The sequence below is a fragment of the Melanotaenia boesemani genome, chromosome 24, assembly GCF_017639745.1.
Source record: "Melanotaenia boesemani isolate fMelBoe1 chromosome 24, fMelBoe1.pri, whole genome shotgun sequence".
NCBI classification, from domain to species: domain Eukaryota; kingdom Metazoa; phylum Chordata; class Actinopteri; order Atheriniformes; family Melanotaeniidae; genus Melanotaenia; species Melanotaenia boesemani.
This window is the reverse complement of record NC_055705.1, coordinates 1,493,223-1,516,669: the sequence shown is the minus strand read 5'-3', so window position 1 is coordinate 1,516,669 and position 23,447 is coordinate 1,493,223. Positions and strand designations below refer to the sequence as shown.

The following is a 23,447-nucleotide window of genomic DNA, read 5'->3' as shown; positions in this document are numbered from 1 at the left end:
CCACTCAGGAACTAATGAAGCTTTTCTTATACTGATTATTTTTACATACAACATGTTAATGAGACTAAAATGTGTGTTTGCATCTCGTTACCTCGTATCCCAGCCGGGCGGCGCGCTGCAGCAGCGTCTCTCCGGCGTTTTTGTTCACGATGAGTCGCCGCACCTCCGGAGGAACGGGCCGAGCGGAGTGTGTGTTCTGCGGAGATGGAGGCCGACGGCCTGGTGAGCCCGACGGGTCTGGAGGAGAGGCCTGTGTGTGAGAAAAAGGCGTGTTTAACACCATCAGCGTGTGCTTGAGGATCCGTTTTATTACCCACAGAACAATTAAACAGAAGACCAGGCCGAGGCTCTGCTCCCGCATCCATCACTGTCACGGCTCTGCTGTTAAACACACACACACCGGCTGACAAACACACACTTTCCTCCTGGCTCAGTCGAAAATAGCGCTGTCACCACCTCTGCTAACACAACTCTGTTTTTGTGTGTTTCCTGTGTGTGCGTGAAGCCTGAGGCTGATGACAGAAAGCTCAGGAGGTGGAGGAGGAGGAGGGGTGATGCTTCATCTAAAAGTAAAACAGGAAAGCAGGAACAAATTGGGAATCTCTCATCCATCCTACTGGCTGCTCGCTCTTCTCACTCTTATCTTTCATGTGTTTGGTCTTTCAGGATAACAGATTCATACGGTTTTATCGGCACTTTTAACTCGTCCCTGTTTAGAACTGATTATTGCTTTTTGACTGGTTCCAGATGGTGTTTGGACTGGTTTGCAGCTCTGCTCGACAACACTAGGACTTGGGGTTAGTTGTCAATGTTGTTGACTAGTTTTGACTTGTTTTTAAATTTAGTTTTAAAGAAACAGCGCGTCAACATGACTGACTGATATGGCTGATTTTAAATTCTCCTGTTCTGCCTTTTTTTTCCTGTGTGTAGTGAGTTGTCCGGCTGTTTCCCTTTCACATTCTTTTAGATGTTCCTTTTTCCATATGTGGAAGGTCCTCAATTTTTCTCCTATGTAGACCTTGTTGAAAGATCTGCAACGCAACAGCAACGTGTCAGTAACGCGTCAGTGTGTCAGCAACGCGTCAGTGTGTCAGCAACGTGTCAGTAATGCGTCAGCAATGCGTCAGTGTGTCAGCAATGCGTCAGTGTGTCAGCAACGTGTCGGTGTGTCAGCAACGTGTCGGTGTGTCAGCAATGAAACAGCAATGTGTCATTGTGTCAGCATTGTGTCAGCAATGTGGCAGTGTGTCAGCAATGCAACAGCAATGTGTCACTGTGTCAGCGAGTCAGCAACGCAACAGCCACGTGTTAGTATGTCAGCAATGTCTTAGTGTGTCAGCAACGTGTCAGTGTGTCAGCAACGTGTCAGTGTGTCAGCAATGCAACAGCAACGGGTCAGTGTGTCAGCAACGTGTCAGTGAGCCAGCAACGCAACAGCAACGTGTCAGTGTGTCAGCAACATGTTAGTGTGTCAGCAATGTGTCAGCAATGTGGCAGTGTGTCAGCATCATGTCAGTGTGTCAGCAATGCAACAGCAACGCGTGAGTGTGTCAGCAACGTGTCAGTGAGCCAGCAACGCAACAGCAACGTGTCAGCAACGTGTTAGTGTGTCAGCAATGTGTCACTGTGTCAGCAACGCGGGAGTGTGTCAACAACATGTCAGTGTGTCAGCAACGCAACAGCAAAGTGTCAGTGTGTCAGCAATGTGTCACTGTGTCAGCAACGCAACGTGTCATTGTGTCAGCATTGTGTCAGTGTGTCAGCAATGTGTCAGTGTGTCAGCAAAGGCTCAGCAACGTGTCAGTGTGTCAACAACATGTCAGTGTGTCAGCAACGCAACAGCAACGTGTCAGTGTGTCAGCAATGTGTCACTGTGTCAGCAACGCGGGAGTGTGTCAACAACATGTCAGTGTGTCAGCAACGCAACAGCAAAGTGTCAGTGTGTCAGCAATGTGTCACTGTGTCAGCAACGCAACGTGTCATTGTGTCAGCATTGTGTCAGTGTGTCAGCAATGTGTCAGTGTGTCAGCAAAGGCTCAGCAACATGTCAGTGTGTCAACAACATGTCAGTGTGTCAGCAACGCAACAGCAACGTGTCAGTGTGTCAGCAATGTGTCACTGTGTCAGCAACGCAACGTGTCATTGTGTCAGCATTGTGTCAGTGTGTCAGCAAAGGCTCAGCAACGCGTCAGTGTGTCAGCAACGCGTCGGTGTGTCAGCAACGCGTCAGTGTGTCAGCAACGTGTCAGTGTGTCAGCAACATGTCAGTGTGTCAGCAACGTGTCAGTGTGTCAGCAACGCAACAGCAACGTGTCAGTGTGTCAGGAACGTGTTAGTGTGTCAGCAATGCAACAGCAACGCGTCAGTGTGTCAGCAACGCAACAGCAACGTGTCAGTGTGTCAGCAACGCAACAGAAATGTGTCAGTGTGTCAGCAACGTGTTAGTGTGTCAGCAACGTGTCAGTGTGTCAGCAACGCGTCAGTGTGTTAGCAACGTGTTAGTGTGTCAGCAACGTGTCAGCAATGTGTCAAGGTGTCAGCAAGGCAACAGCAACGCGTGAGTGTGTCAGCAGCATTTTACTATTATTGTTTTTATTTTTTTTTTTTTTTGTTTGGAAAAACTTGGACTTAGTTTTGGACTAACGGCAGACCAGGTTTCAGATGATCTCAGACTGGGCTTGAGTTCATTTTGAAAAGGTTTCATCTTCTTTCTAGGCTGTTTTTTTTCCATTGTTTTAGGCTGGCTTTCCCTCCACCAGTTGACAGTAAGAACAAATAAAAGACCGTTTTCTCTGTGGATTACTGGACTGGCTCATTTACAACCTCCTTGGCTTGGTTCCCATTTTGCAGCCTTAAAACTTGGAATTAAAATTGAGTTTTGGGGGCAGGACTATCATTTGATTTACAAAACCTACAAACAAACAAACAGCTGTGGTCTCATAGGGACTGTCTCTATGATCTTGACACTTCCAGCCCTGGGATTTTTGTCCATTCTCCAAAAACTGGTCCAGCTCCAGGTTAGATGGGTTCCCCTTTAAGTCCACAGATTCTCAGATGGATTGAGGTCCGAGCTTTGACTCGTCCATTTCCACACTTTTAAATATTTCCTGTTAAAGTAGTTAAGTGTTGGTTTACCCTAACCTCACTTTGTCGAGAGTCATCCCGCAGGAAGGTGGACCTCCATCCCAGATCTCAGGAAGACTCAGACTGGTCCTCAAGGAATTCCTTCCATTAATCATTTCTACAGTTCCGGTCAATAATTCCAGTCCCAGCTGATGTAAAACATTCCCACACCACGATGCTGCCACCACCGTGATTCACTGTGGGAATGCTTTTCTTCGGGTGAGAGAATTTGGGTTTGTTCCAGATAGTTTTCCTTGATATCCAAAAAGTTAATCTTTAGTATCTTCTGACCAGAGGACCTTCTTCCAGAAGTTTAGCAAGTCTTCCAAAAGTCTTTTGGTTGACCTTTCTGTACGCTGTATCTTCTTCTCTGGCCACTCTTCCATAACCCTGAGAACTTTGATGGACGGTCCACTTTAAGCAGATGAGTTATAGATTTAATGGAGCTCTGAGATATTCAGTTTCAGCTATTTTTAATAACCCAACCCTGATTTGTTGGTCTCCACAACTTTGTCCATGACCCATTAGGAGAGATCCTTGGTCTTCACGGTGTCTCCAGATTAGTGGTGTTTCAGACTCTGGGGCCTCTAAGAACAAGTAGATACTGTATATAATTTTTTTTTTTTACTAGAGAAAAACAAGCTAAGTTTGGTTTTAAGGATAAAGTTTTCTACATTGTTAAGGTTGAGGCTCATAATTTGTGCATTCAAATTTAATAATTTTAAGTTTTGTTGAGATTTAGTTTTATATGTCCTCTTTTCCGGTAACGTAACCCTACTCTATCGTTACTTACCGAGGCTTGGCGAGATCTTAGCATCTATACACACACCTGGTTTCCTGTGTCGCCTCCATTTAAAATCGCCTTCTCTTGCTGAGATCGAGCAGATGGAGGATTTCTCCTGCGCCGGTGTCATGCTCATAGCGTCACGGTCGTCACGCCAACGTGCACAGCTGATCAACTGAATCTACGTCATTGAAGGAATTTCTGAGTCGTATTCCGGCTTTAAATGGATCCAGTATTCTTTGTAGGTTTTATTAGCATCAGGACGTATCTGAGATGTGAACTTTAAGGAAATTTAAAGCGACTCTGAAGGAAACGTTTCGTCAGGACATTTAAAAGGTTTCATTTTTTTATTTCATCACAGCGTTTCTGGCTGTAAACCTGTATTGTTCTGGTACTTTAGAACTGCATGTCGTTCAGATTATTAAAGTAATCTGATTACTCCCAGATAACTGATTCTGACTGTCACATAAATGGATGAATGAAATCTGAGCCTTTGTAGCTTCTGCAGTGTCTCTGTGGAAAAAGAAGACACCGTCGTCATAGTGACTTCAATGATCAGGCTCAGTTCTGTGTTAAAAATTACATCCAACATATTCCAGTTAAATAACTACAATGACGATACATACCTGTATCATGTGAGCATATAAGAATGGGACTACGAACCAGACTTTTGAACTGGGTTTCGGCACAGATGTTATCACAACTGTTTAAACAAGGTTTAATTTCATATTGGGTTGGCTTTACACCCCTGTTGGTATTTAGGTTCTTTTGTTAGGTCTTTGCAGCTCAGTCTCTGGTTGGAAGGGTTCTTCACTGGTGTCACGATTCGATTACGATTTGATCCCACAGTGCATCACGTAGCATTATATGCGTTGCATCCGCCTTTGTCTTTTTTCATCCATTGCACATCTCTACTTTCTTTATCGATGAATACAAGCAGTCAGATAAATATGAACTTCCTGTTAAATTATAATTATTTCAGAAATCGATCTGAATGTCCTGAAACTGACAAACATCATAAACATATAAACAAAGGTGTTGCTTTTAACTTCATTATTAAACTTTATTGTTCATTTGCCAGGAAATCAAGAAACATCATCGTTACTATACTGTGACGTTCTGTTATCAGAAATGGTTGAACAGCCCTTTAGTGGCAAGATTTCTTGCAGTTAAGAAGTGAGTTTGTCCCTTCAGTCTTTCCGTAGTTAGCAGATGTTTTCATGATCTCCTTCATGGCCGGAAAACATTAGATGGAAGCATTCTAGTCATTTTGTAATTGAACAATATTGATAATATTGTTGAGGTAAATGTGTTGATGGACAAAGTTGTTTTAATTCCTTTAGTCTGTTTGTGAATGTTAACCGCAGGCAGGCCAATGGTATTTTCCATAGACATTAGCCAAAAGCTAACATTGTTTTTTATACATTTTCATGTGTAATGTTACGTGATTTCACAGAGAAAATAAATATATTTCTAGTGTTGATGCTGATGTATTTTCTGTATGTTTGCTAATTAACATTTTAAAACGGATTTAGCCTCAGATTTGTTGATTGGTTGCAGCAGCTAGATCACGACGCACATGCAATTGGCAGCACCATGATGCATCATAGAAACGATTAAATTCAGCACCCCTGCTGGTTGGGTCCCAAGATGTGAGATCTGGAATATCACTGAGATCTGACACAACCACCGGGTTAGAACTTGGGAGAACTGGAAATCCAGAGTCAGAAAACCAGCACCATCCAAACGGACCAGTACACACCAGCTCCAGCTCCAGCCGTGGGTTTAAGAGTTAATTATTTTGACATCTGGGTTAATTAGTATTTGACAGACACCGGTGGAAGGAAATGACTACAGCGCTCTGCAGCCTCATGAGATACTTCTAATCAGTGCTCTCGGCTGTAACAGGGCCTTGCTCAGCAGCTATGAGGTGGAAAAGAACCGGAAACCTGCCACATTCATGAAGAATTCACAACATTTTGCTTCATATTTAAAATTTCAGCTCAAACAATTTTCTCTTCAGAAGCAGATGGAGACGGATGAAGCCACGTCGCCGAGCTACTGACGCTACGGCAACAGTCTCCACCACTCAGCAGCCAGACAGCGTGTGCTCGCTAATGTGTTTGTGTGTGTGTAATGTGTGTGCGCAGGCGTCTGTCAAACGAAGCCGCTCGCTGCCACGCATCAGCAAACAAGATGTGAGCTTTGCCCGGGAGGTGTGTGTGTGTGCTTGCTAGCGCAGCACACTCAAACGAGGAGGAGGAGGAAGAGGAAGAGGAGGGTCGAGCAAGGAGTGTGTTTCAATGTGTTTGGTGTGTGTGCGTCCTCGCTGCCCTGAGGAAATCTCCGGTGCAGCAGCTGTCAAAACGACACAATCCTCCACCACACACACATATCCAGCACACCCGGAGAATATTATTCTTCCTCCATAACCTTCACTCACTCCATCCCTTCCTCTTTTCCTCCCTCCCTCCTTCATTTTAATCTGAACTGAATTGAATTACGCACACACCTTCGGATGGTAAAACACACACATCCCTGCTAAGTTTTCCCTGCGAGCTCCAATCAGGACAATAATTGCCACGATTATCAGATGTAGAAGACAGAGGACAACAAAGATAAAGCTGTCCTGTTGTCATGACGATGGATCAGACCTGTTGTGTCAGGATTTCCTGGGTTTTGTTGTCTGGACTGCTTCTGGTCTTCCAGGCATTTTGAACGGTTTGAACCCATCCTGGGGGGTGTAGACGCTTTGTTCTAGACTTGTTGATGTGTCGTCTCATTGGACTTTGAACTTTCACTCACCTGGATCTTGGTGTGTTTTCTCACTGTGGTTCTGACCGTCGTTTTCCATGAATCAGGACTTGTACTGGTCCGACTGGCTGTTTAAACCTGATGTGGTCTTGTTGCCTTCTTGATTCATCCTCCAGATAGTTCAGAGTTCAGGCTCAGTGACTGGCCAGGTCTGGAACTGAAATCCTTCCCTTCAGCTGGTACGTTCTCTACCAGGAAATGATGGAGGAACGCTGAGTTTCTGCAGGTTTCACTTTGATGTTTAAACCTAACCTGGTTTTCACCAGGATCTGTCCAGTATGAGCAGCAGAAGCAGCCAGATATCCAGCGTGTTGCACTACAACATGTCCTCGATCACTGTTCTCTGGTTCACTAGATCAGGGAAGCACAACCATGGTCCTCAGGACTTGAGGACCAGGGTTGGGGATCCCAGGTTTTTAAGTGGACTAGAGTTCCCTTCTTTGGTCTGCACTACAGTGCTAAAGTTCACACTACTGTGAGTAAACCGGGGTCTAGAAGCAGACCAAAGAGCCACATACTGAACTTGTTCTGGTTTAAGGGCTGTTGACTTGGACTTGCATCCATCTCCTGGGAGCACTGACTTGGCTGAAGGCCCAAATTGGTGCAGAAACTGGTCTCTGTCTTATGGGACAAGGTTTCATCAGAAGTTCAACACAGCTCTGTGGATTTTGCAGTTTGGACTCGTGGTGGTTACCAACCCTGATCTTTATCTAGGTGTTTTGTCTGAACTTGGTCTTGTTGTCGCTGTTCTTAGTCAGACTTGTTGACATCTCGGTAGATCTTACTTGTTTCTGGCCTATGAAAGGTTTTAAGTCATAGTGGGCATCTGACATTTTACTTGAACTCAGTCTTGATAATCTAAGCCATGGATCTCCAGACTTCTGGGTCAGTGTCCTGAAGGTTTTAGAGGTCATCAAGAGGGTTGTGCAGGACTTGATAAGTTGTTGTAGAACCATCTGAATTAGGGTTTTACTTTTACTAACCTATACAGTGACCACTTCCAGGTGTACCAGACCCAGACTAGGCTGTGATTAGACAGCATGGTGGGAAAAGTCTCTCAGAGAGTCACAAAATAAAGAGCCTACTTCAGGAAGCCGATCACATAATAAAACAACTTTGTCTGGACCATTTGTTGAGATCTATCAGGTTCCATCTGGCTGGGTGTCAAGGTTTAGAACATGTGTGACATGCCTTTCCATATCCTGTGATTGTACATTTGTTCTAAGGCTGTTCTGACTTATTGTCTGTGGAACCAGTTTACAGTTGGGCTTCAGGAATCAGACCCCCTCTCTACCTTCAGACCTTCTAGCAGGTCTGGCTTGGTGACCCTGATCCATCCCTGTTGTTCTGCTGATACAGGCTGAGCCTGCTGGGGGACGTCCCATGATGCACTGGGCTCCTCTGCTCTCTTTACTTTCCATGTAGAAATATCTGACGTTGTTGTTGTTCACTGGCCTTTCTTTGTCTCTCTGGCTTAGAGTGAATCGTCACGTACTCCCCAAGAACAGAGAACTTGTTCATGTTCTCCATGTGGCAGGAACAAATTTATGCCACGTTTTTCTCCTGCAGCTTGTTCTCCACGAGCTTCTCCTGATTCGAGCAAGTTTCCTTGTCTCGGACAAAACTATGGGTTCAACATATAACAGGTCACTGAAGCCAAGTAAGTGATGCTTATTTTCTGACTTGTTACTCCTACATTTCCATTATATTGATTCTTGCTCAGAGAAGAATCTCAGTGTAACAGGCTGTTCTAGGTAAGAGTCACAAGGAAAAAGAAAGATTTTAAACTCGCATGGACATGTATTGGTGTCCACTCACACCACTCAAAGAAAAGATGTCTCTATACTATTCCTTCTACTCCTTCATGCCGTCCACGTAGTTTGCTACAGGTTTAATATCATGGTTTAAGGCTTGAAGGTATTCAGACTGGAGATCGTGTTGCTTTGGCCTCACAGTGGTTTCAAGTCATAAACTTGTTCCATCTGACTCATTTTGTCATGTGGGACTGGACATGCACTTGGTAGCCTGGACTCCCTGGAGATCGATGGTGACGCAGGAGTGATTTTATTTGAATGTTTGTTTAATCTGAAACAGATATCATGATTGGAAGTTGTCTATGTGTCAGATGTCTTTGCTTCTCAAGCTGTTTTTGTGTGAATTTTGACAATTCTGCAGGTTTCAAGCCCAGGCTTGTTTTGGTCTTCCAGCTCTCATCCTGAAGGTGTTTGAACTTGCTGACTTGCCCTCCAGAAGGTTTTCATGGATGACTTTTAAAGATTGTTTTGGAGTTAATCTTTATTACCGAACTTCCCATCAAAGTTAGATCAGCAAAGACTCTGGCTGCTTTTAAAACTTTATGTGTCTCTGTCACCAGATGACTGCAGTCCAACAGACTTATTGTGTCAGTGTCTGGAGCAAATAAACACCTGGATGAAGGAGAATTTTCTACAATTAAATGAAGACAAAACTGAGATTATTCTGTTTGGTAGAAAGAGAAGAGGGTCAGCATTGGTAAACACCTGGAGACTCGGGCTCTTAAAATCATCGACCAAGTTGGTAACCTGGGAGTGTTGATAGACTCAGACCTGACTTTCAGCAGCCACATCAAAGCTTCACTAAGAAGCTTTTTACCAGCTCAGAAACATCAACAAGATTAAAAGTTTAGTCTCCCAGAAAGACCAGGAGAAACTCATCCATGCATTCATCTCCAGTAGACTGGATTACTGTAATGGTCTTTTAACAGGACTTCCTAAAAAGAGCATTAAACATCTGCAGCTCATCCAGAATGCTGCTGCTAGAGTTTTAACCAGGACTAAGAGATCTGAACACATCACACCAGTTTTAAAATCTTTATACTGGCTTCTAGTTTATACTGGTTTCTAGTTTATACTGGTTTCTAGTTTATACTGGTTTCCAGTTTATAGTGGTTTCTAGTTTATACTGGTTTCTAGTTTATACTGGTTTCTAGTTTATACTGGTTTCTAGTTTATACTGGTTTCCAGTCACAGAATAGATTTTAAAACCCTTCTGATTGTTTACATCCCAGAATGGTTTAGGCCCAGAATACATCTGTTATGTTCAGAGAATATAAACCTAGCAGAGCTCTTAGATCCAAAGACTCTGGTCAACTAGTCCAGACCAGAGTCCAGACCAGAGACCAGACCAGAATCCAGACCAGAGTCCAGACTAGAGTCCAGACCAGAGTCCAGACCAGAGTCCAGGCCAGAGTCCAGACCAGAGTCCAGACTAGAGTCCAGACCAGAGACCAGACCAGAGTCCAGACTAAACATGGAGAAGCAGCATTTAGCTGTTCTGCTGCAAACAAGTGGAACAAACTGCCAGTGGAGATTAAACTTTCACCAAATGTAGACATTTTTAAATCCAGATTAATAACATTTCTTTTCTCATGTCTATACATGAAATCTGCATGTTAACTTTTATCTTGCTTTTAATCATTTTAATGTAATTTATTATTTTATTGTGATTATGTGTTGATGCCTTTTACTATTTTTAAAAATCTGTAATGTCTTTGTTGTCTATGTTAAGTACTTTGAATTGTCCTGTACATGAAATGTGTTGTACAAATAGCTGAGCTGTGTTTAAACTGCCTTGTGTTGTATTAAAGACCTTTTTTTATTGACTGACATGTGGCACTTTGTGTTCATGCTTTAAATCTTTGATATTTTTCTTAATGTTATTTTTTTGTTCTTTATAGTTTTATATGTGAAGCACTTTGGTTGCTTTTAAATATAAATAAATATATAAATAAATGTGACCTTTATTCAGCCAGGGGAAAGAAGGTTGAAATGTTTAGACTCAGACATGTTTTATCCTCTGATCATTATGATTCAGACTTGTCTATGTTTTGAATTTTGATTAAATCTATAATAATAATTAAATAATAATGACCCTGCGATGGACTGGCGACCTTCCCAGGATGCACCTGGCCTGCTGGGACAGGCTCCAGCTTCCCCGTGGCCCTGAACTGGACTACGTGGTATAGAAAATGAATGAGTAATTAATAATGAACTCATTACTGTTTTAATTCAGATTTTCTAAGATCTTTAGATTCACACAGGTTTACTTCTTTCCTCGTCTGTGTATGACGAGGACTAACACAAGCTTCATTTCAGCGCTTCCTCCAGCTTCTGTCGGGTGCTTTTTGCCCTCAGTTTTGCTGCACCAGAGCAGATGTAAATGGATATGAAGGAGGAAACCATCACTCCATCCACCCTCTTCCCCCTGGGTGTCTGTGTGGGCGTTTGAGTCATTGTGAGTCACATTATTTTGCATGTGTTTACGTGCATGCTTGGAACGAAACTGCTCTCAAACTCAGTTTCTGCACATTTGGGTGATTTAGATGTGTTTTCCTCGTCTGACTCACATTTTTATTAACAGTTTGAACAGTGAACACATCAAACCAGGAGCAGTCCTGCACACAGCGGCGAAGGCTGCTGGACAAACATGATATGCAGACGACCTCCTCCTCTCTCTCAACATCGAGCAGAACTTCATTCAGAATCTCACAAGTTGAAGGAACAATGAAAACAAACTGACCTTTCCACTCTTCTCCTCATCGTCGCATCCCTCCTCATCTCTCTCCTCCCCCTTCGCAGTCTCTCCTCCTGTATGCTTCATCTTGCAGGGTCGTTTGCCCTTCGGCTTGTTGAGGTTGTCGTCATGGCAGCGGAACAGATGGGGGTCAGGTGAGGCCGAAGAGGGAGGAAGGGAAGAAGAAACCCTGCGGCTTTCTTTTAATTTCTGATGTTTGTCCTGGAGGCAGGAGCAGGAAAGGGAGGAGGCCGCTGGCCTGGGAATAGAGCTGCTCGGTTGCTGGGGGAGACGGGCGCCAGAGGAGGGCGGCGTCACCTGGAAAACTGGAGGGAGTAGAGAAAATCAAGTTAGTGGCTTTAAAAACATCCAACGACCAAAAACAACCAAAAGGTGTAGATACAAACTCCCAATCAAAAAAAAGTTTCTGGTGAAAAATAAGAAAGTCACCAGTTTGCTGTTATTTGGCTTTAAAAGGAGGAGAAAAGAAGCTGTGAGGAAATCTGATAAAATAGGAGAGAAAACTGCTTTCTTAAAGGTTCAAAGCTTAAATCAGCGAATCACAGCCAGACTGTAGAAAGACTGTAGTCCTTTTAAAGCACCAGTTCTTTCAGTTTCCAGCCCTCAGAATAACTCGTCATTGAAAACAGAAAATACCTTTCAAATGTCATCCTGACAATTACAAATATCATAAAGCACGGAGGTAAAAATCACCACATTAGGATTAATTTTTTACCCTGTCATTTTCTGCATTTTTAGGAAAATGTCAGCTTAAAAACTCAGAGGTTTCTCAGAGAGCAGCAGGTGAGGTCAGATCAGGCAGGAGTCCTTTGATTAGAAGCTCCGACAGCAATTCAAGCGTCAAGCAAATCTGAAAGTATTTCTAAAAAAATCACAAAACCTTAAACCCATGAACTGGTCTAGAGTAAATAAACTTAGCTGTATAAAGTCAGTGGGGGCAGTAAGTAGGTCCTACGACTGGTTCTAATACAAGAAGTAGTTATTTCAACAGGTCGCCCAAGGCAAACAGGTCTCTAGGGGACGAAGTACACAAAGTGTGGCTCAGAAGACTGGGGTCCCTCTCTGGATCCCCCTCTGGAGCCAGGCCTGGGGTGGGGCACGGAGGCGAACATTGTGCACGGTGCTTTTCACGATACAACACCGGGCCTCCTGTGAGCTTCAGGAGGGGAGGGGCCTACAGCAGCACTGCTGCTCATTGACAAGAGTAAAGGCTGGATGGAGAAGACGGATTGATGGACACTTTCGTCCACTGTTTATGCTCGTAGTTGGTGTGTTTTCAGGGGCCTTGCTGATCCATCACAAACGGAGCAACACCACCGGAAACAGCAGGGTCAGTGTTGAGGAGGATAGCTGACATACGAGCAGCGAAAGACACAAACCAGACATCTGTAGAGATGCCGCAAGCTTTTCAGTGTGCTGGCCGGGTGAAAACAACTTTATAGCGCCGCATTATCGCCACCAACAGCCGTCCAAAACCGACGTGAGAACGCGGGAGTGAACTCAGCACTACTAGTGGGGGGCGGCATGGCTCAATGGGTAGAGCGGTCGTCCTGTAACCTAAGGGATGCCGGTTCGATCCCGGCCCGGAGAGCTCATGTTGAGGTGTCCCTGAGCAAGACACCGAACCCCTACTTGCTCCTGATGTGTCGTGGTTAGCGCCCTGCATGGCAGCTTCCGCCATCAGTGTGTGAATGTGTGTGTGAATGTGACGTATATGTAAAGCGCTTTGGATAAAAGAGCTTTATAAGTACAGACCATTTAGTGGAGGAACTGACGTTATGACCATGGCAACGTAAAAGACAGACGTAAGTGAAAGGAGGTTGGGAACCAGTGATATAAAGGTCTGATTCACTAGAAAAAAAGTTTAATTAGTAATTTTTTATGTGCATAGAAATTTTCTTTTTAGCATTTAGAGTTTGATGAGTTGATTTTTAGAGAAAACCTCTGAAACTGAGTCTGAGAGTTGAGCTGTGTCGCTTCCCTCCTGAATGTCCCATTAACCTGCGAACGAAGAATCGAAAACTCGTCACGCAACAAGCGAGACGTCCTTCAGTCACGGACAAGCCAGATAACAACAGAGAGGAGGAGGAACAAAGAAGCCGGAGCAGCTTGGAGAGGACGGTGGGGGAGGGGAGGACGGAAACACTCAGAAAACACACCGAGGCAGAGGTTGTTTCTGCGAGCCGGCGGGGAGTCACGCCTCCTCCATCTGCTGAATTATTTATCAGCCTCAACACACACACACACACACGTAGGGATGTAGTACACCTACACACTCATTCTCTGCAAACAGGATTAACACCATAATGGAGCTGTGTGTGTGTGTGTGTGTGTGTGTGTGTGTGTGTGGACTCAACAGGAATCCATCATTTACTGGAAGCAGTTTTCAGCACATACACACTCGTGGTAAGTGTGTGTCCCTCTGGGCGTGTCGCTGTTGAAAAGCTCCTTATTTCATGTCTAATCATCAAATTGCCGCAGTTATTGTTTTCTCAAGCGTGACATCATCATCGTGGGGAATTATTAGCCACGCCCCCCCAACAATCAGCAGGTGTGTCCAGGTGTGACCGAGAGGCAGCTGCACTTTCAGAAGGAACGATTTCTGATGTTGATGTGTTGGCTCCCGAAAAACAGAAGCATGAATACGACTGGGCTGTGTCGAGTCTCCAGAGGGGGGCGGTATACGTACACTGCTGGCTGTAATTCAGTAGTTATTTTAACAGGAAGTAAACATGTAGGAGGTAAGAAACACAAACAACTGTGGTGGACATCCACCAGAGAAAAACTCCTTTCATCTCTGGGATTTAAATGATCTTAATGTCCAGAGTGTCTTTCTCCACCAAACAAGCAGCCCGTGGTTGTATGTGATGGTTGGTTATCTTGTCCCTCTTCTTCAGTTTCACCTTGAGGCTGCTGATCAAAGACAACGTTCCTACTGCAGGTCTTAATGCTCAAATCTAAATTTTTGCCGAAAACCCTAATTTTTTGCGTGATGGTTCATTAAAATACGGCCTCCATCAAACGTCAGTGTGACCTGTTCGCCGCCCTGACGTGAAGAAGAAGAGGTTACATGCAGCATGTTAATATGGAGGCTACATGTTAGCATGTCAGTTTCAAAAATCTGTTTAGTGCTGTTTTAAAAATGTCCGTTATCTTTTCACTGCAGCGTCCTGACATGTTAGATAACAACATTTTTCCAGTCGATACGATAGAGCGACACTTCTTGTTCTTGATACAAACGCCGACAGACAGGAACTCTGCTCTTGTTCTCAAGGCCGCAGAACAAGAAAAAAGTTTGTATTTGGTCAATTTCTAGTTTAGTCTTAGACGGGCGGGGTTACTGTGGGGGCGGGGTCTGTGTTTGCATGTGCGATGAACAGCTGACCGGGTCTATTCCACGTCGTCTGTGGCGGGCAGCGGTGTCCATGTCTTTCACGTGTGTTTACATTTACGTACTTTACACGATCAGCTGTTCATTAAAAATATGCATCACATCAGGGGAAACGCAGAAGCCACAACTTTCCGCTTCATTCTTTTCCGTGTTAACCCCGCCCACCTCAAATCTCCAACCAGACTCAGACTCTCCGGGCCTCAGTTAGACAGTCCAGCCAGGAAAAGAGGGAAAAGTATGAATGCTTTGAAGATGTTTGGTCACGAAGCAGCACGTTATCAGCATAAACACCTCATACCAGCAGGGTGATGGATGAGAATCTGTCTTAACTGTCTCATGCAGCAGGACAAAGATCCCGACGCAGCATCAGACCTCAACACAACGAGATGTTGACACGGTCCAGTCCAGGTCCAGAACTCAGCCTGACTGAGATGCTGAAGTGGGACCTTCAGAGAGCTGCAGACCTCGATGAACTGAAGCAGCTCTGGAAAGAAGAGTCTGGTAAAACCACAACTTTCCTGCTTCTACAGGGATAAAAAGTCATGGATCAAGGAGTGGACGTGGTTTTACTAAGACCTGGTGAGGACAGGTGCTTTTATCTCCTGATACATGCATCCTTTTCTTCGTGATTGCACCTCGTAAAGCAGATTAAAATGAATTCCCTAAACTGATTCTCAGGCGAAGCACCCACCGACATGAATGTTGACATCATCAGGAATTATTTAACTTTCTCTGAAATAAAACGCCGGATGAGAAAAGAAGCAGCACCTCCTGCGTAACAGCACGTCTGGATTTAATTGGATTTGTTTGGTTTGAGTTAAAGTGAATTTGACTGTTGAGACATCCTGAAGGGAACATGTGGAAACTGTGAACGCCGCTCTGAGCAGCCTTCAACAAACAGAGGAAGAGGAGGAGGCTGCTAACACATTCCCTGTGCATTACTGCGAGTGTGACAGCTCCATCTGGGAGATGTTAGACGGCTATTAGCACGCCACGAGGCCGCAATGGGTCCACACACACAGGAACACACACAGGAACACACACACAGCGGCGGTGTTATTCCAGGCGTGTGCTCCGGCAATCACAGAGAGAGGAAGAGAGATGAGAGGGGGAGGAGGAGGAGGACGGATGGCAGCAGAGGCAGAGCTGATCTACAGCAGCGCACGGCTCAGCCTTCAGAGCAGAGATTTAAAAAGTCTGCTTCACAACACCAGTCGCTCACAGGTTTGTACACGAACGTGTCACGCAGCGGAGAAGTGGCGTTCCAGTCAACATGAGCTGCTGGAGAGCCGCTTACATTTCATTTACGGCATCAGAAACATGTTCACAGAAGTAAAAATCCAGTCGTGATGCTGTGTAAAATCGAAATAAAAAACAGAACTAAATCATTTATCAACCTCATCAACCCATATTTTCTTCCCAGTGCAACATAAACAACATGTCAGATGAAACGGAGACGTTTCACCATGAGATGAAAATATGAGCTGATAGTGAATCTGATGGAAAAAGTTTGAACAGGAGCAACAAAAGGCTGGAAAAGTACCTGGTACAAACCAGAAACACCTGGAGGAGCATTGGACAACTAACCAGGTTACCTGGCAACTACTACTGTTTATACCATGCTGAACATCACCCTGGAACTACTTTTTACACCCTGGAACTACTTTTTACACCATGCTGAACATCACCCTGGAACTACTTTTTACACCCTGGAACTACTTTTTACACCATGCTGAACATCACCTTGGAACTACTTTTTACACCCTGGAACTACTTTTTACACCGTGCTGAACATCACCCTGGAACTACTTTTTACACCCTGGAAGTACTTTTTACACCGTGCTGAACATCACCCTGGAACTACTTTTTACACCGTGCTGAACTTCACCCGGGAACTACTTTTTACACTATGCTGAACTTCACCCTGGAAGTACTTTTTACACCCTGGAAGTACTTTTTACACCCTGGAACTACTTTTTACACCGTGCTGAACTTCACCCGGGAACTACTTTTTACACTATGCTGAACTTCACCCTGGAAGTACTTTAAACACCCTGGAACTACTTTTTACACCACGCTGAACATCACCCTGGAACTACTTTTTACACCCTGGAACTACTTTTTACACCGTGCTGAACATCACCCTGGAACTACTTTTTACACCCTGGAACTACTTTTTACACCATGCTGAACATCACCCTGGAACTACTTTTTACACCCTGGAACTACTTTTTACACCGTGCTGAACATCACCCTGGAACTACTTTTTACACAGTGCTGAACTTCAACCGGGAACTAGTTTTTACACTATGCTGAACTTCACCCTGGAAGTACTTTTTACACCCTGGAACTACTTTTTACACCGTGCTGAACATCACCCTGGAACTACTTTTTACACCCTGCAACTACTTTTTACACCGTGCTGAACATCACCCTGGAACTACTTTTTACACCGTGCTGAACTTCACCCGGGAACTACTTTTTACACTATGCTGAACATCACCCTGGAACTACTTTTTACACCCTGGAACTACTTTTTACACCATGCTGAACATCACCCTGGAAGTACTTTTTACACCCTGGAAGTACTTTTTACACCGTGCTGAACTTCACCCGGGAACTACTTTTTACACTATGCTGAACTTCACCCTGGAAGTACTTTTTACACCCAGGAAGTACTTTTTACACCATGCTGAACATCACCCTGGAACTACTTTTTACACCCTGGAACTACCTTTTACACCATGCTGAACATCACCCTGGAACTACTTTTTACACCCTGGAAGTACTTTTTACACCGTGCTGAACATCACCCTGGAACTACTTTTTACACCACGCTGAACATCACCCTGGAACTACTTTTTACACCCTGGAACTACTTTTTACACCGTGCTGAACATCACCCTGGAACTACTTTTTACACCCTGGAACTACCTTTTACACCATGCTGAACATCACCCTGGAACTACTTTTTACACCCTGGAAGTACTTTTTACACCGTGCTGAACATCACCCTGGAACTACTTTTTACACAGTGCTGAACTTCACCCGGGAACTACTTTTAACACTATGCTGAACTTCACCCTGGAAGTACTTTTTACACCCTGGAACTACCTTTTACACCATGCTGAACATCACCCTGGAACTACTTTTTACACCCTGGAAGTACTTTTTACACCGTGCTGAACATCACCCTGGAACTACTTTTTACACCACGCTGAACATCACCCTGGAACTACTTTTTACACCCTGGAACTACTTTTTACACCGTGCTGAACATCACCCTGGAACTACTTTTTACACCCTGGAACTACCTTTTACACCATGCTGAACATCACCCTGGAACTACTTTTTACACCCTGGAAGTACTTTTTACACCGTGCTGAACATCACCCTGGAACTACTTTTTACACAGTGCTGAACTTCACCCGGGAACTACTTTTAACACTATGCTGAACTTCACCCTGGAAGTACTTTTTACACCCTGGAACTACTTTTTACACCGTGCTGAACATCACCCTGGAACTACTTTTTACACCCTGCAACTACTTTTTACACCGTGCTGAACTTCACCCGGGAACTACTTTTTACACCCTGGAACTACTTTTTACACCCTGGAACTACTATTTACAGACTGGATTTAATATTTTCAATGAAATGGTAAAATGTCTCAGTTTCAACATCTGATATGTTCTTTATGTTCTACTGGGAATTGATTAAGTTTCATACAGCGTCCCAACTTTTTGGAATTGGAATTAAATAAATCTGTTGGTTTTACCTCTCTGGCCATCTCTTTTCAGGAATGTGGGCTCACACCCTCCTCCATTGACCTCTGAGCTCCCCTTGATAGGTGGGAGGTCCATTCTGAACTTCCTGTCCATCTCTGCTGACCACTGGCCAGAGGGCAGCCATTGGCTTAACTCTGCTGGGAGGCGGGGCTTGTTGAGTCGGAGGCCGTTTAACTCGATGCAGACCTTCAGCTTCTTCACGTCTTCCAGAGTGGAGTCTGTTATAACTGTAAATTATTACCAGGAATAACAAAAGTTAGTGAATAATCCAAATTAAATGTTTTTTCGAACCCAAAAAACAAACTTACATCTATTTAATCTGGTCTGATTAGTTAATAAAGCAATAAAACAGTAAGAAAAGAGAAAAACACTGCTGTGCTTTAGGAGTTGCAGGTTCCTTCTACACCAGTTTGTCATCTGCATACAGCAGGAATAAAAACAAAGAAAAATAGACATAACATAACAGAACCGGGCCCAGTATGGCGCTCTGGGGAACAATGGTTTGTTTATGTATTACTGAAAGCAAAGTCAATGTATTAGTCTCCTTTGGGAGAAATTTGTCTTGGACAAAAACAAATAAAACAAATAAATAAAGATTAAAGGAGGACTAGTTGGTAGGCTTACAGTTCTCTACCTAGCCTCAAGGATTTCCTGTTCACCTCTTCCTCCCGAAATATCTGCTCATTAATGAGCTTCACTGACAGGGATGAACGTATGTTTGTACTGATATATTTACAGAGGGACCCGGTACCTTCTACCTGAGATCAGTATCAGAATGTAGTACTTGTGAGGTGCTGGATAAGGTACTCTCGGCCTGTCTACGGGTGGTTTGTTGGAACAGATCTTGTGGAGTTAGCGGAAATGCTGTACTTCTGCTGTTTTTAATGGGCTCAGTATCTCAGCTTTTGTTTGACCATGGACAAAGCGGTACAGATAATGATGAATGATAGTTAGAATGGCATCACTTGTCCTTCTTTTCCTTTTATATACAAACCTTTATGGATCCAGGCATGGTTTCGCCTCAGTACGAAGCTCCTGAACTAACAGCCTCTCCAGAGCCTTCATCTCATTGGTTGTGAGAGTCACTGAATACTACTGAACATAATCTACTGAAGTACTTCTACATCAGCAACATACTGCACATAGCCACATCCATTGCTTTCATTCTCAGTTTAATTATTCTTTGTTAGTTGTGTGTCCCAAATCTTTGGAAAAAAGTGTTGAAATTGCTAGTCATTCTCACTATGGTACTGGTTCTGCTACTAGTTTATAAAACCTGGCTGTAGAAAGCACAATTTACAACAGCGAGGTATTACCAGATAACGGTTGTGTGTCATCTGCATAAAGCAGTAACAAAGAGACAAACATAAAAAGACTGCAGTAACAGAAGAGAAAGGAAGCCAGTATGGAGCCCTGTGGAACACAAAGTTAAAGTGGATCTAAAATACAGCTGAACAAAAGAACAGAACTGAATTTAACTGCACTGAATTTCTACGAGTTCTAACTGAATTAAATTTAACTGAACTGCATGAAGACTTTCTTACCACTGGTGAGCTTGGCCTTCTTGTTGGGGTTTCTGGTCCCGTCCTCGTCCTCCTTCTCATCCTCCCGCCCCCTCTTCTGTCGGCTGCTGATGATGCTGCTCTGGTGGAAAGGCTCCAGGCTGAAGATTCGCCGTCGGTTTATCGCCATGCTGGGATTTGACACGAGGGTGGAGGAGTTTCCCTGAAACACGCCTCTGGCTGCCGGTAGAAACCTCCGCTGTTGTTCCAGCTGTGAGACTAAATTTTTCTTTTGCTGAACACTTTCTCCTGTTTTTTCATCTTCTTCCTTCTTCTCCGTTGAGGCGTCTTTCTTCTCTTTGAGGACAGGTGGATTGCCGGAGTGGTGGTAAAGTGGTAGATGTTGAAGAGGAGGGGAACCTATCAGGAAAAATCAATCAATTTTTTACAACCACTGTGACATTCTTGTTTTATCCACCAGGTGGATTTTTGTTTATTTTAGTGAACCAAACACATTTTTAGATAACTTTAACATGTTTATTGTTATTAAATTAAAGTTAAGTTAAGAAAAAAGTTAAGCATTTTGGGGAAAACTAGGCTTTGATTCAACCATCTGGACATGGGGAGAAGAAATGTGGTGCGAGAACTTGGATGAACTCCAGTGGTGCAATAAAAGAGATCATTAGCTGTCAATGAACAGAGAGACTGCATCAGACATCACATCCATGATCCAAGTAAAATCTTTCTCTTTTTATTCTGAAGAAAACACAACTGTTCAAAACATTTCTCATTCATCATTCTTCCCCACTTGTTCAGTCTATTTAGTGTGTGTGTGTGTCTGTGTGTGTGTGTGTGTGTGTGTGTAAAACTAACATTGTAAAGGAAAAGTTTGAGATTTGGAAGATACTTTGCTTGGTTTCATTGGTTTTAAAGCATCTTTTCTGACTGAAGGAATTACTTTAAAATCCAGTTAAAAGTCTTTTAGGTCAGGATGTCATGGCAACATTTTCTTTAAGTAGGTTCCATGTGAATACTTTAAAACAGCTGAATTAAAGAATGAGTTCTTTTAATTAACTGGGACACGGTTTGGTTTCAGCATCTATCACTGCTACATCTGGTTCATTGTTTCTGTAGTTACTGTTGTTGGAAAGTAGGGGGCAGAGCAGCTGAACGCAGCAGAAATCTGTTTTTTTCTGACTTAAATTTAACCTAAATCTAACCTAAATTTGACCACAATCTAAACTTTATCTGATCTAAACCTAACTGTAATCTAGCCTTAATCTAATTAAAATCTATCTGTAATCTAACCTTAAATTTAACCGTAATCTAGCATTAATCTCACCTAAACCTAACTGTAATCTAGCTTTGACCTGACCTAAATCTAACCATTAAAATCGGATCATTTAAGTGCAATGCTGTAATTTTTGCTACAACAATCTGGTGCTGAAAATGGAGACAAGTTCAGTCAAATGTGTAATAGAAAATGCTACGTCTGGGACCTATGCTGCTACCATCAGCGTCCCCCACATTTGGGGAGTAGACGTTGGTCTGACCTGTGACTTTCCCCTGGGCAGTTACCCTCAATTCCATACTGTGAAATCCATTCAAGTCTATGTAACTTGGAATTTGGAAGTTGGTCTTTTGGTCCCAGACCCCCTGTAATGGCACCAGGACATCCCAAAGACACACCCAAGGCACCTTTTGGACATCCTGAGACCTAGTTCGGCCATGATGGCTTCCTAACTTTTGGGGATTTGGAATCTGAAAGGCTGCCTGTTTCAGCCCAATGCAGCCATGTAAAAGGCTGAAATCAATTCAAAGGAATCAACGGACGGAGCAAGATGGAGCAATACCAGCGGAAATCGTGGGGACAGTGTTGAACACGATAGCTGACATGTCACCAGGAAAGAAACAAACCAGAGAAGAAGAGAACAAGGAAAGAAACTAAAAAGCAGAAGAATAATGAAGGCGAGCGAAACTAGTAATTACATGAGTTTCTGAACAGAGACTATATGCAAACGTTTAGGGCAGTTGGAAGCAACTTTATTAGTGTATTACCGCTGCCAAACGGTGTCTGAAATTGAAGTCGGCTCGTGAGAATGAACTCTGAACTTAGCACTGCATGCTAATGGAGGAACTGACTTAACAACCATGGCAATGCAAAAGAAACGGACGTTGCTATTTACATACCTAAGGGAGCATAAAAGGGCCTTAAGGCTGATACTTTTTAGCTTATTTCCAGCACACTTGCAAATTTCCGTTTTCCATTAATATCTACGGGAATCATTTCGGGCCATTTTCAGCCATGACAGAATTCTGTGTTCCATTCATCTCTATCAGAGCTGGAATTTGGAATCTGGTTTTATGAAGCCAAATACTCTGATAAACCACAGGATGTCTCTAAACCCCACTAAGATGCATAAATTGGACATCCTGGGGGCTTTCTGTGGACTTTAAGTCCACTTCTACAAAATTCCCAAACTCCACATTTAGATGATTTTCTATAGACTAAATTTTGCTGTCGCCCATTGTGCAGTTTACAGATGTGTCTACAATCTACAAATTCTTTCATTTGGAGATTGAAAATTGGAATTTTCAACATTTCAATCTTTTACCATTATTTCCACTTGCAAGTGGTCCAGGTCCAGGGAATTGCACCATGCTCAGTCCCATGGCAGAAGACACGCCTGCTTCACAGAGCAGCCACCCGCCATCCCAAAGATGCCGGTTTAACATCTCAGCCACATTTGTTCTGCGAGCTATGGCGCATAACTAGTCCAGGGTTTGGCACTCTCTAGATCAGGGGTGGCCAACGTTGGTCCTCAAGAGCCACAATCCTGCAGGTTTTCCATGTTTCTCTGCACCAGCACACCTGACTTAAACTAATGAGTCATTGTGCAGATCCTTATAGGCTGTTGGATCCATTTAATTTGAGTCAGGTGTGCTGGAGCAGGGAATCTTGAGGACCGACGCTGGCCACCCCTGCTCTAGATCAACGTAGGTGGGTTGTAAAGCCTCAGCTTTGGCAAGACCTTTCTGTAGACATCTGGCTCCAGCCTCTTGAACCAAAGGACAAATCTGACGTTTCTGCACATCCCCCACCATTTTTGACTGATTCAGGAGGTCTGACGCCAGTGCTGGACAGTAATTTGTTACTTCTCGTCCCAGGGGAAGCGTCTTCAAGGACAATTGAGACACTGCATCCATACCAACAACAATAGATCACATTATGGTGTGACCCAGAATTTAACATATTTACATAGAGTCTCATGGCCTCTTGGCTTAGGGTCAGCCATTCCCCACAGCGTGGTGGTGTCAGTTATCAGTATTTTATAGAGGGGCCCCTAGCTATCCTGAGGGTCTCACGTCTCTGCCACCTTCCTTCCCTGAGTTAAGCAAGGCCTGTTGGACCTCCAATCGAAAACGGGCATCTAGAGAACCAAATGGGGGTCCTTGGATTTCGCAATATCTGG

General features: G+C 43.7%; 2 protein-coding genes across 2 annotated transcripts in view; both read right to left on the bottom strand.

Moving 5' to 3' along the window:
* The window catches only part of LOC121635255 (NLR family CARD domain-containing protein 3-like), a 1,000,352-nt gene that overhangs the window by 440,594 nt on the left and 536,311 nt on the right, over positions 1-23,447 (bottom strand). The gene's annotated exons all lie outside the window — the stretch shown is intronic.
* LOC121635914 overlaps positions 1-23,447 on the bottom strand; it is a 100,138-nt gene that overhangs the window by 16,432 nt on the left and 60,259 nt on the right. The window contains exons 7-10 of the mRNA XM_041979331.1: positions 20,017-20,394; positions 18,463-18,699; positions 11,279-11,598; positions 92-250 (exon numbers count right to left, since the gene is read on the bottom strand). Of these exons, the coding sequence (XP_041835265.1) occupies positions 92-250; positions 11,279-11,598; positions 18,463-18,699; positions 20,017-20,394 (1,094 nt within the window). The remainder of the gene's footprint in view (positions 1-91; positions 251-11,278; positions 11,599-18,462; positions 18,700-20,016; positions 20,395-23,447) is intronic.